This window comes from Pygocentrus nattereri, chromosome 16 (genome assembly GCF_015220715.1).
Source record: "Pygocentrus nattereri isolate fPygNat1 chromosome 16, fPygNat1.pri, whole genome shotgun sequence".
In the NCBI taxonomy this organism is placed as follows: Eukaryota; Metazoa; Chordata; class Actinopteri; order Characiformes; family Serrasalmidae; genus Pygocentrus; species Pygocentrus nattereri.
In genome coordinates this window covers 3,950,257-3,963,768 of record NC_051226.1, presented here as the reverse complement: position 1 = coordinate 3,963,768, position 13,512 = coordinate 3,950,257, and the positions used below count along the sequence as shown (strand labels likewise).

Below are 13,512 nucleotides of genomic sequence, written 5' to 3'. Positions count from 1 at the left end.
GGTGAGGGCTGGGAGGGGCTTCAGCAGAACCTCAACATCCACCTCTGCTGGCAAATTTCCCAGATTTAACAGCCGCAGTCTGTTAAAGCCCTGGAGGCAGAGGAGCACATCTCTGAGCTCACTATGATTCACTATGAATTCAAACCCATGACGACATCTCAAACTTCATCACGATTCAGGTCAGTTACTGTGGTACAATTTAGATAAAAGAAATACAAATAAAAAAACAACACACTGAACATACAAAGGTGACTGGAGCGGCAATTTCCACAATAATGCAATATAAACAATCGGGGTGGGGGGGCGGAGAAATTCTCCGACGCACTGCAACGCGAACGAGAACAATTCTGAATCGATTCACAAACGATTTTCTAAATTTTATTTTAGACAGAACGCAAAAGGCGGAGCTTGGAAGTGGGTAAGTGCAGCGCCCGGACAGTCTGTGGCGACACGTAACAAACACACAACTGGATGAGCGAGAAATCCGACCGGCTCCTCTGCATTAGAAGCCAGGTTAGGTCAGGAGTCACAACCCAAATGTTAAGAAGAGCCTTCTTGGCCTTTCAACACCAATCAGACCGCCTTGGGAGCCACAACGTTTTACGGATACAGGTTAAAAAAATCTAAAAGAAAATGTGGACGTACTTCGCTTTGCTTTAAGCTTTAGCTATAACCACCTTCCTCCCATCTCGGCCGGGAAGCTTCTTCAAAAGTAGAAGTTTCTTGTAAAACGTCTCAACGTTTGACTGTTTTACGAGGCAGAAGTCGCTTCTTATTCTCCAGCTTCTTGTTTGAATTTACTTGTTCCACCAGGCGCCAGAACATAAAAGTGGCACCATTTAAGGTGGACCGGGAGAATTTAAAAGGGAAGCGACTTCATCGCTGCAACTTTTTAGCATTTGACAGTCTCTTGTTGCAGATTTACCGTACTAGGAAACAAACTACGGTTCTTAAAAATACAATACAATACAAAAATACAATATACACTTATATTCAGAATGTAAATATTTTTCATAAATGCAATACAGATCTTATGCAACTCTTTTTTTATTCTTATTTTGTTGTAAATAGTCGAGATTTAACTTTAATTTTTATCATTTATAATGTTTATAATGTTTATACTGTTTCCCGTTTCTATTACTGAGTGTCTTACTTCTATCACTCTGCTGCTGTAATACTGTGAATTTCCCCGCTGTGGGATTAATAAAGGATCATCGTATCGTCTCTTATCTTAAATCCCTCTCTTTGCCTTTTTGTTAGCGACTAGGTAGGCGAGACTCTCTGCGCTGGTACGTGACCTGCAGTCTGCACGCCAGCCTTCAGGGCTACAGGGTGGTGAAATAGAGCGTTTAAGACTATCTACTGTTAAAACACCGTTAGAACCTGGACAAGAGCCACACTATGTGCAAGTTGTGTCACACTAAACTAAAATATTTTGGAAACGACAAACATTAGAAACCATATTAGAGTCAGTCAGGGGGCAGTCGTGGGCTGGAGGTTAGGGAACTGGCCCTGTGACCGGAAGGTCGCCGGTTCAATCCCCAGCGCCGACAGTCCATGACTGAGGTGTCCTTGAGCAAGACACCTAACCCCCAGGTGCTCCCCGGGCACCGTGGATAGGCAAGATAGGCAACCGCTCCGGAAAAGTGTGCTCACTGCCCCCTAGTGTGTGTGTGTGTGTGTGCTCACTAGTGTGTATGTGGTGTTTCACTTCACAGATGGCTTAAATGAGGTGGAATTTCCCCGTTTGTGGGATTAAAAAGGTATCTCTTAACACGTGTCCACGCATTTCTGTCCGGCTGTACTTGCTGCCAACCAGAGGACCATCGAGCAAGTGATGTCAGAGCTTCCACCCAACTCGGAAAGGACGAAGCGAATTACAAACTCTATCGCAGCTTTTATTGCCAAGGATTTGCGTCCGTTGTCAGTCTTTAAGGACCAGGGATTTCACACTATGCTGCCCACTCTGGAGGCACAGCACCCCCCCCCCCCCTCCATCCCAATATATGTTTATATCTCTACCTGGAATGTAAAGTCAGAGTCCACAGCGTGTCTCGGCAGGTGCTCTTCCTCATCATCATCCTCACCACGGGCCAGTGGAGCTCTCGTCTTGTGGAAGAAGATGTTTGCACAGCCAAAGAGGTTGAGGGACACCAGGGTGTGTTTGAAGCTGGAGAGTGTCTGGAGGCTGCGGGCACTCAGGTGATTACAGGACGTCAGGTTTAGCTCAATCAGGTCCTGGAAACATGGAGGGTAGGTTAGAATCTGTGGTCAGAATAGACCGTCTGAAGTCCCTTAGAACTACTGCTATATACTTAAGCAACAGAACACAAGAGGGAACATGTTATTTGGTCGCAGGCAGAAGCCGAAGGTGTTAACTCACTCCTCCAGTGCTCTGCTGCTTTAATACAGCAGTTAAATATATACAGTAAGAAATGAATAGACTGGCCGTGAACGCGGCGTTTAATATGTTTTAATGTTCAGCTCCTTCCTCCTAATTATAGCTTCTTAACGAGCAGCTCGACGTCAGACTAACGAGCTCCGCCCACTTGCTGCTCAGTCTGCAGTTCGTTCTCCAGCTCCTTACACTAAATTCCCAAACTGTCGTCACCACTGAGCAGCTTTTCTGTTTTTATTGGGTCAGTTTTACGGCTCAGTCTGATTTGGTCCGACTCTGAAGATCAGATGCGTCTGGCGAATGGTGTTGGGTTCATTTCTGGCTGATTCCAGGTTGTTCAGCTGTTCTTCTGTCACAGCTGCCAACTGAAGAGCTGCTCAGTGGTGACGACAGTTTGGGAATTTAGTGTCGTCTCATCTTCAGAGTCGGACCAAATCGGCTGTCAGATGTGATCTTAACAGCGTCCGTTTTCTGTTTGTGGCAAAGTAAGAAGTAAAAATGTTCAAATGGTTTGAGCCTCTCCTACAGCTGTCAAAGTCTTTGCTTAGCAACGCCGTCTCAGTGGAGTGATACAGTGTTTGTGGAAAACCCTGTGATGTTAAGGTGAAATAACAGCCCAGTTAGAACGCCCGTCAACCAATCAGCTCGCGTGGCCGGAACTGACTAATTCTGATTTACATTATACAGCTGTTTAATTAGACGATTACTTGCATACATCCAAGTATTTGTGAGTTCTCTTCACAATGCTATAATATTATAGTTGTTCTGCTACATTATTCAAATGTAATGAGGCAATTACTATTAATAATTATTTACATTCTGTACTGGCAAGATGGAGCTACACTTTTTCTCCCGGTAACTGACATCAAAAAATTACTAAATTTAAAAAATTATTAAAATAAAAACATGGCTAAACAAGACACACAACAGTAACTTTTCATCAGGCAACATTAGTCCTTCTCACATAAATGGAACAGTCACTGGTCATAAACAACGTTATTTTTACAAAAACACTGCAGGGTGTCTTAAGGATAAATAATAATAAGTGGTTGCTTGGCAACATTAGTCCTACTTCAACGCAAAGGCATCAGTATTACCACATTCATATATTTAATGTCCATAAATTTGTGTTTATCCAGCATTTATTCTAAATTTAAGGGTATTAACAGGGGCGTTTGTCCCCTTTTGCTGCAGGGACATCCTCTACTCTTCTGGGAAGGCTACACACATAGATGCTGGAACACTGCTGTGAGGATTTGATTGAGTATTAGTGAGGTCAGGTGCAGATGATGGATGGTCAGTTCTGGATCACTCCCACTCATCCCCAAGGTACTGAATGGATCTCCATCACTCCAGAGAGCACTGTTCCTCTGCTCCACAGCCCGATGCCTGGTGGCTGACTTTACATCTACAAGGTGGACCGACAAGGTAGGAGCATCTAATAGAGTGGACAGTGAGTGGATACGGTGTTTAAAAACTCCAGCAGCACTGCTGTGTCTGATCCACTCAGACCAGCACAACACACACTAACACACCACCACCACATCAGTGTCACTGCAGGGCTGAGAATGATCCACCACCCAAACAGTACCTGCTCTGTGAGGGTCCATGGGGGTCCTGACCACTGAAGAACAGGGTAACAGAGTATCAGAGAAACAGATGGACTACAGTCTGTAACTGTAGAACTACAAAGACCAGCTATACAGTAGGTGGAGCTGATAAAGTGGACAGTGAGTGATCAGTGTATGTGCACTACTGAACACTTGTGTTGGTAGATTTAGCTACTTTTAAGATGCACCCATTGCCAACTTGAATGACTGTCCAGATATTTTTGGACATCAAGTCTCCCTGAACAAGTATTTTATCAACATTAAGCAGATGAGAACTGAAGCTCAGCAAAAAGGCCATCACTTGATCCAACAAACAAATAGTACTAACAGGGAAAATCCACTAAACTTTCAAAATCTAGATATAGTTTATCATTAAGATGCAAACAAAGTCATTGAGTCATCTGATGTGGAGTGTGGTATTGAGAAACTTCAGAATTGTTCCCAGAACTGTCTGAAACATTTAATGCCTCTAAAAACCCCATTAGAGAAAGCTTTAACATTAATTACTGGTTCTTCAGACTCACCTCCATTTTACCATCAACAGCATTACAACAAACTCAGAAGATGGGTGTAGGTTCACTGGTGGGTTTGAACAGCAAATGAAACAGCTAGGTTTGCTTGGTAGACATAACAACCTGTTCACGAGCTGCTCATTCAACTCATAAAAGAAATACTCAGCTGTTTATCGCTTTAGGAACAGCAGATAAAACAGTAAACCTTCTGTTCTCCACTGTTATTGGAACCGCACCCAAAACCACCTGTCAGCCTGAAATCTTTTACTTTCTTTAGTCATACCTGCTGCTTTCACCTGTTACCTTTAACAACCAACTGCATAACATCAGCCACCAAATTCTTACAACCACATAACAGCTTACTGTAACATTAATTACATCATTAATTAATTTTGGTACAGTCATTATTGCACTGCATCTCTCATCTCAGGTTGTAGATTCACAGACTGTTGTATTTTTTCTATTGGTACATATACCTGTAGATTGGATCTGGTTTACGGTTACTGTATAGTGTTGTGAGTCTGCTACTGGCTGCTAAGTTTCCTTCGGGATCAATAAAGTATCTATCTACCTACCTATCTACCTATCTATCCAACTACCTACCTATCCATCTACCTACCTACCTACCTACCTATCCAACTACCTACCTACCTATCTACCTACCTACCTACCCAACTACCTACCCATCTACCTATCTATCTACCTACCCATCTAACTACCTACCTACCTACCTATCTATCTACCTACCTATCCATCTACCTACCTACCTATCCAACTACCTACCTACCTACCTACCTATCCAACTACCTACCTATCCAACTACCTACCTATCCACCTACCTATCCATCTACCTATCCAACTACCTACCTATCCATCTACCTACCTACCTACCTATCCAACTACCTACCTATCTACCTACCTATCCAACTACCTACCTATCTACCTACCTATCCAACTACCTACCTACCTATCCAACTACCTACCTACCTACCTACCTATCCAACTACCTACCTATCTACCTACCTACCTATCCAACTACCTACCTATCTACCTACCTATCCAACTACCTACCTATCTACCTACCTATCTACCTACCTACCTATCCAACTACCTACCTATCTACCTATCCAACTACCTACCTATCTACCTATCCAACTACCTACCTATCTACCTATCCAACTACCTACCTACCCAACTACCTACCTACCTATCCAACTACCTACCTATCTACCTATCCAACTACCTACCTACCTACCTATCTACCTACCTACCTATCTATCTGTCTCTATCTAAACTTAAAAAGAAGGAAAACCAACAGGATTCATTTAGTTCTCCACTTCTAAGCCTGTAGTGGATTGGAAGTCCAGAAATCTGATTCAAAAATCTGATAAAAAGAGCTGGATTTGAGCTCAGATTTCTCAGTGCATGTGGCCTCTTACTCTGATTTCTTTCTTATTTCTCAGTCTGAGCATGGATGAAAACTGACGGCAGTACCAGAAACAAGCGAGCAGCATCACCGCAAGACGCAGCAAAACAAGTCTGGAGCGACGCTGAAACCAAATACATGCTTGAGGAAATGAAGGAATAAAACATTCTTCATCTTCCAGATGATGCAGGTTCATATTTATAGGTAAAGTGGCGCAGTACGAAGTCTGGGTTTACGTTACGTTTACGTCACGTCGTCTTCTGGGAGTTTATTAGCTGGTCATAAGGCAGAAATCTGATTACTGTCTGACTCACGTAGATCTGGAGTTTGATCATTACCTGATTTACATTTTTTACAGTTTACACATGTTTCTTCATGTTTTATTTAGCTGCCTTGCTAAACGTGAAGTTCATGCTCCTTCATAAACTCAAATATTTCATTAAAATCGACGCAACATGACTGGCGTTGTTCGAACAGTGTATCAGTGGAAGTGTGAACATAAAAGAAAGACGCAAACTGAAAGCCGAGGATATTCGAAGTACAACTACTGCTGCATTTTTCTTCTCTCCCCCTGAAATTTCTCACAGCTATGGTTACGTTTATGGCGTCTTAATGTTTTAATTATTAACCAACACTGTGAAGAGCAGACGATTTCAGTCTGATGAAGTGTTGCGGCACACTGTGTTTTTGCTCTAGAATATACCGTCTACAAAATGTGAGCTTTTTAGCAAAATCAATAAGATATTTCCACATAACTCATCCAGCTTCAGCTCAGTTCTGCTCAAAGCAGAGGCAACATACTGCCTGCACATACAGAGGCTGCAACACAGCACAGAACATCCTGAACGCCAGTTACAGGGGTTGAGTGGTGTCTGCAAAAACACACACACTGCCTCATACTGCAATTCCAGTACGCCCTGCATCACCAAGTGTCTTGGCTCACGTAAATACACCATCGTTCCTGGACCAAATTTTCACGTCTTGATTTTTTTTCCTTTTTTATTGTTTCAAATCATCCTGGCTGAGCTTCACTTTACAACAGCACCTTGCTACATAAGCCCATATTACAAGTTAAAAACATCTTTCACTTCTCCTGAAAAGTTACCCACTGGACAAGCCCTGAAGTGACGCGATTGGCCTGTTTAATTCACCCAAAGTGCAGGAGAGACAGGGTTGGTTAGAGGGCTCATTTACATGTGCAAAGCTCAGTATCAAAATGAATAAACCATGACGCTTCTTCAGGAAACAATTCAATTAAATAAAGAAATCCCAGACTTAAGCGTCATTTATTTTACTACTATTTGCTACTTTTCAAACAACATCAAATACAAACCCGCTTAAAAAAAACCTTCTTACTCACTGGTCAAGTGCACACATTAAAAACACTACACCAAGAATTATTAGCTTTGCTTATTTTTACATTTGAAAAAACGATTTTAATTTTAATTTTAAAACGGCTTGAGGACTTTTTTGGGGGACAAATAACAAAATATTTTGGTATTGGCATTTGGAAGCCCTCTGTAACATCAGTGTGGCAAATATAATATCAGCATTCACTTATTACTATAAATGCTTATAATGAAAGATGGCACTACACGATTAAAGCCATGACCTTCCGACCAACGATCTGATCAATGCTGGGCCATATTGTGCAGCTCTACCAAAAACCCCAACGAATTCCAGCGAAGGCCCTGAAAGTGCGTCATTAACAGCTATTCTCTCAGCGAGTGCGTGTTCACTCCCCTCACCTGTTTCCCGATCGCCTCCAAGTCTTTATCCCGCACAAAGTCCCCCTTGAGCTGAAGACGGGTCAGCCTGGTGCTGCGGGGGTCGAAGAAAAGCTGGAAGAAGCCATCCTGCGGCACAAAGTTGCTGTCTGTGTGAACCAGCTCCATGTACCTGCACAAGACAAACAAACCAACCTTCTGTTCATTCGTTAACGTCAATCTAAACAACACAGACATGGGCTGCACAATGTACTGTGAATCATTATCACAAGATTGGCCTTTGCAATTCTGATATCATAGATGGGTTCAACATGGAAATGGGCTCCATAACCAACTACAGGCCTGTTCACACTCAGAACCGCCACCTGGTCTAATCATAGGCGGACAGTGATACTCGTAGCCATTTAGAGCAGGCATTCAATCTCAAAATTGCTCAAATGACCATCTGTGATCAGATTTTGTGGCTGGAGGAAAGGTTACTGCGTCAGTCTCTCTCAACCGGCTGACTGAGGCAGTCCTTCAAGGACACATCAGGCTCTTTAGAGCTCACACAACAAATGTTGGGGTCATATGCGTCCATGACAACCTTCAAAGGTGGTCTGTGTGACCGGCTTGCGCAGTGAGATCTCCAGGATGTTCACAGACACCCCTGCTTAATGCCAGGGGTCTCGGTGAACATTGTGGCCAATCAAAGCTCCAAATGAGTGGTTCTTTGAGTCAGATGAATGAAATGATTAATGCAATCTAAGAAAAGTAAATTATTTTGGGGAAAAAGTGCAGACCAGAGGCTTATGTTATGCTACTGATATTCAAAAAGTGTTTTTTCCCCCCACAACTTTCCACCTGCAAGCTACATCCCCAATTCCAGTGAAGTTGGGACGCTGTGTAAAACATTAATAAAAACAGAATACGATGATTACGAGCGTTTGGGAACTGAGGACACTGATTGTTGAAGCTTTGTAGGTGGAATTCTTTCCCATTCCTGCTTGATGTCCAGCTTCAGCTGCTCAGCAGTCCGGGGGGCTCCGCTGTCGTATTTTGAGCTTCATAATGCGCCACACATTTTCAATGGGAGACGGTCTGGACTGCAGGCAGGCCAGTCTAGTACCCGCACTCTTTTACTGCGAAGCCACGCTGTTGTAACACGTGCAGAATGTGGCTCGGCATCGTCTTGCTGAAATAAGCAGGACGTCCCTGAAAAAGACGCTGCTTGGATGGCAGCAGATGTTGCTCCAAAACCTGTATGTACCTTTCAGCATTAATGGGGCCTTCACAGATGTGCAGGTTACCCCTGCCATGGGCACTAACACCCCCCCCCCCCCCCCCCCCCACCATCAGAGACGCTGGCTTTTGAACTTTGGGCTGAAAACAATCCAGACAGTCCTTTTCCTCTTTAGCCCGGAGGACACGACGTCCATGATTTCCAGAAACAGTGTGAAATGTGGATGCGTCAGACCACAGGACACTTTTCCACTCTGCGTCAGTCCATCTCAGATGAGCTCGGCCCAGAGAAGCCGGCGGCGTTTCTGGGTGGTGTTGATATCTGGCTTCGCTTTGCATGGCAGAGTTTTAACCTGCACTTGTAGACGGAGCGACGAACTGAGTTCACTGACAGTGGTTTTCCGAAGTGTTCCTGAGCCCATGTGGGAATATCTGTTACAGAACGATGTGGGTTTTTAATGCAGCGCCGCCTGAGGGGTCGAAAGTCACGGGCATTCAGTGTTGGTTTTCTGCTTTGCTGCTTACTTGCAGAGATTTCTCCAGATTCTCTGAAGTGGAGAACCTCGCCCGTCCTTGCTTGTGAACGACTGAGCCTTTCAGGGAGGCTCCCTTTATACCCAATCATGACCCTCACCTGTTTCCAATTAACCTGTTCACCTGTGGAATGTTCCAAACAGGTGTTTTTTGAGCATTCCTCAACTTTCCCAGTCTTTTGTTGCCCCTGTCCCAACTTCTTTGGAACATGTTGCAGGCATCAAATTCAAAATGAGTGAATATTTGCAAAAAACAATAAAGTTTATCCGTTTGAACATTAAATATCTCGTCTTTGTAGTGTATTCAGTTGAATACAGGTTGACAAGGATTTGCAAATCATCGTATTGTTTTTAATTATGTTTTACACAACGTCCCAACTTCACTGGAATTGGGGTTGTAGATCTACCCCGCTTACACAATGCTACCGAGGGTGACGGCCAGCGAATGCTTCCTCTGTGAAATCAAGAAGTGTGACGTCACTGGACAGCTTAGCTTGGAGAAGAACACCAACAGCCATTCTGATGTCACCCAACAGACCCTCGCAGACAGATAGGGCTGATGATTTTGCAGCTGCATATCGATCTCCTTCCAACAGATCAGCTACATATATTGCAAGGCATCTGCAGCCTAGTACTAGTACTGTATGCGGCCCTAACAAAGCTCATCCCTCAGCATAAACAATATCCAAGCGCCTGTGCAAGACATGTACATACACATTGACCAGCTTATCGCAGATTTCGCTGGGCAAGAACACATCTGGACGCAGATAGAGCCTGTTCCGGACCCCTGTGTAGCACATGGTTCTTCTGAGGTTCTTCAGACAGAACACTGTGCACAGAGCCATCAGGCTGTCCGGGTTGTCCCCTGCTTTCCCTGCCATGGCGGTGCACCCTTCACTCTTCTGGGCAACCGGCGCGAGGAGGGCACGTCGGGCTCAGGCTGCGGGCATCAGGAGGACAGGAGAGACCAGCCTGTGAACAAGAACATACAACCAGGAAAAGAAATGAGACAGATCAGGCCTCTGACAGCACGCACAGGTCATTCTGAAGAGGAAGAAAACATAAAAATAACACAAGTGGCAACTGCTGCTGCCTGGCCTGTCACACACATAAACACCCATATATAACACACTAGTAATGTGCAATAAGCAGCAAGCCTAACTTTCCCAGCCCTGTGGATCGATTTCACTACCTGTCCATCACACACTTTGCACATACTTCCACGATTTCAACTTACAAACACACAATTCAACTGAAATCGGCTTGACGTGAGTTTCTGTTACGGTGAAGCGGCTGTTAGCACAATTAGCTCTTCCCCCAACGTCGCACTTGACCGTGTTGAGGTGAAGCAGCGTTCATGTGGATAAAACCTGATGAAGCTCACTGTGCTGTGCAGCTTTCGATCAACTTATCGCCGCCAGTCTGGTGTCCTCAGAGTCGGTGTTCAGTCCAGAAGCGTTGCGAAGTCGGTAGCATCCGCAGTGGAGAGCTAAGAGGCTAAAAGGCTGCCGAGGCTTCAACCTTTGACGTTCAGCGGCGAGAGCGACGGCTGAGGCTAAGGCTAAGGCTAATGCTAATGCTAAGGCTCAAGCTAAGGGTAAAGCTAAGGGTAAAGCTAAGGCTAAGGCTAAAGCTAAAGCTAAAGAAAGTCGGGCTGAATCTCAAAACTCAAACTCTTCCCCAGCGGCTCTGACAGCGGCAGCACTGCGGAGTTTACCCGGCCAGGGGACGGACGGCTGCTTCCACCACGCTTCCCCGTCCTGAAGAACCAGTTTCTGGAGGTGTCGCTCCTGTAATTTATTATTATTATTATTATTAGTATTATTATTTATTATTACGCCTGATGTCAACAAAACCTCCTCCACTTCCAGTTCACCTGGGCGATAAATAAGAGCTTCCGGCCGGAGGAGAGGAGAGGAGGACTTAAAGGGGAACGCCACCGATTTTCCCAAAGTTTTACGTATGGGGTCAAACGGTTGGGATGTAAACACTCAACGTCACTCATGTATATATGTGTCCATCCAAATCATCTAACTCAGGCCACAGGTGTGTAAAGCCGAGCCCCTAGGCCTGCAGACTGCTTCTACAGACATTAGTGAAAGAATGGGTCGCTCTCAGGAGCTCAGTGAATTCCAGCGTGGTACCGTGATCGGACGCCACCTGTGCAGCAAGTCCAGTCGTGAAATTTCCTCACTACTAAATATTCCACAGTCAACTGTCAGTGGGATCATACAGTGGAAGCGATTGGGAACGACAGCCACGTAAAATGACAGAGCGGGGTCAGCGGATGCTGAGGGGCATAGTGCGCAGAGGTCACCGACTTTGTGGGAACAGTTTGGGGACGGCCCCTTCCTGTGCCAACATGACTGAGCACCAGTGCACAAAGCAGGTCCATAAAGACACGGATGAGCCAGTTTGGTGTGGAAGAACTTGACTGACCTGCACAGAGTCCTGACCTCAACCCCATAGAACACCTTTGGGATGAATTAGAGTGGAGACTGTGAGCCAGACCTTCTCGTCCAACATCAGTGTCTGACCTCACAAATGCGCTTCAGGAAGAACGGTCAAACATTCCCATAAACACTCCTAACCCTTGTGGAAAGTCTTCCCAGAAGAGCTGAAGCTGTTATAGATGCAAAGGGTGGGCCGACATCATATTAAACCCTATGGATTAAGAATGGGATGTCACTCAAGTTCATATGCGTGTGAAGACAGACGAGTTTCTTTTGGCCCATTCATCATGATATATATCTATATATTTATGTATATCTGTATGTATGTATGTGTGTGTGTATATATATATATATATATATATATATATATATATATATATATATTTATGTGTGTGTGTGTGTGTGTGTGTATATGTGTGTGTGTGTGTGTTTATGTATGTTTGATGGAGAAGTACATACTGATTGTTGTAAAGCAAAATAATACATGAAGAAAACTTTTTTCCAGATTTATCAACATTTTATCATTACAAACATTACATAAAAAAGATGAGAGAAAACTTGGTCCACTTGTCATTCTTAATCCATCCATCCATCCATTTTCCAAGCTGCTTCTCCCTCAGGGTCGCGGGAGGGGGTACTGGAGCCTGTCCCAGCAGTCATCAGGCGGAAGGCAGGACACACACTGGACAGGTCGCCAGTCCATCTCAGGTCATTCTGAATAGTAAATAAAACATATTTGTACTGTAGACATTGCAGACTCTGTTTTCTATCACTGCCATTGCTCTACAATGAACAGTTTCACACCAGACCACACGGAATGACTTTGTGTACATCTCAGTTATGCAGACAGTGAGATCTGGCTTCAATCTAGGCACTTACACCATGGGTTAAGCTTGATAGGCTACAGTACCTCCATTCTATGTTTAATGTTTAGTGATGTTGGGATGATAAGCAAACTACATAACTTTCACCTGGTGCCACTTGTTTACATTGGGGATGATAGGAACCAGACGTCAGAGGAGTTTAATGCCTTTGAAAGCTCCTTCATAGAAAATTATTACTTAAAATGCTTAGATATGTGCTGCCTGATGGCTCACGCATTGTTTTATGACAGTTTTGTGATCATATTTAGGCTTCAAATGTATTTTAGACCGTTTATTTTAATCCATTCATGGCAGAAGGACACACACAGTGTTATAAGGCAGAATAGTCCCCAAACAAACCTCACTTTTTCAGCTTTTCCACTATTTTAGGCCATCAACATTACATATAAAAGCTCAGAAGACACGTGTAGGTTCACTGCTGGTTTTGGATATGAAATAAAATAGCTATATTTGTGTTGTAGACACTGCGACCCCAGACATGTGACCCCTGGTTCCCATCACCGCCACTATGAAGAAATTAGAGTCTCTAATGAACCGTTTCACACCAAACCACTCTGAATGACTCTGATTACAACTCATGAATTATACAGAAATTTTGAAAATTGGTGGAACTGCCCTTTAAGGGAATACTAAACCACTGCAATGAACAAAGAACATAATCTTTTAGGCTTTAAAGTGGGTTTTGATGTCATATCCTATAAGGTAAAATAATATGTTAAACTGGTGTCCAATAGGCTCCCATCGGGGG

At 44.0% G+C, this 13,512-nt stretch overlaps 1 protein-coding gene across 3 annotated transcripts in view; it reads right to left on the bottom strand.

Annotated features, from left to right (window-relative positions):
• The window catches only part of zer1 (zyg-11 related, cell cycle regulator), a 40,215-nt gene extending 28,912 nt beyond the window's left edge, over positions 1-11,303 (bottom strand). The window contains exons 1-5 of one of the 3 annotated variants that reach the window (XM_037545713.1): positions 11,145-11,303; positions 10,142-10,399; positions 7,695-7,845; positions 2,023-2,238; positions 1-90 (exon numbers count right to left, since the gene is read on the bottom strand). The exon at positions 1-90 is cut by the window's left edge and continues 140 nt beyond it. In XM_037545713.1, coding sequence (XP_037401610.1) covers positions 1-90; positions 2,023-2,238; positions 7,695-7,845; positions 10,142-10,308 — 624 coding nt within the window. In that variant the 5' untranslated portion in view covers positions 10,309-10,399; positions 11,145-11,303. The other 2 variants (XM_037545714.1, XM_037545715.1) reach the window with 2 other exon arrangements.
• Positions 11,304-13,512: the final 2,209 nt, after the last annotated feature.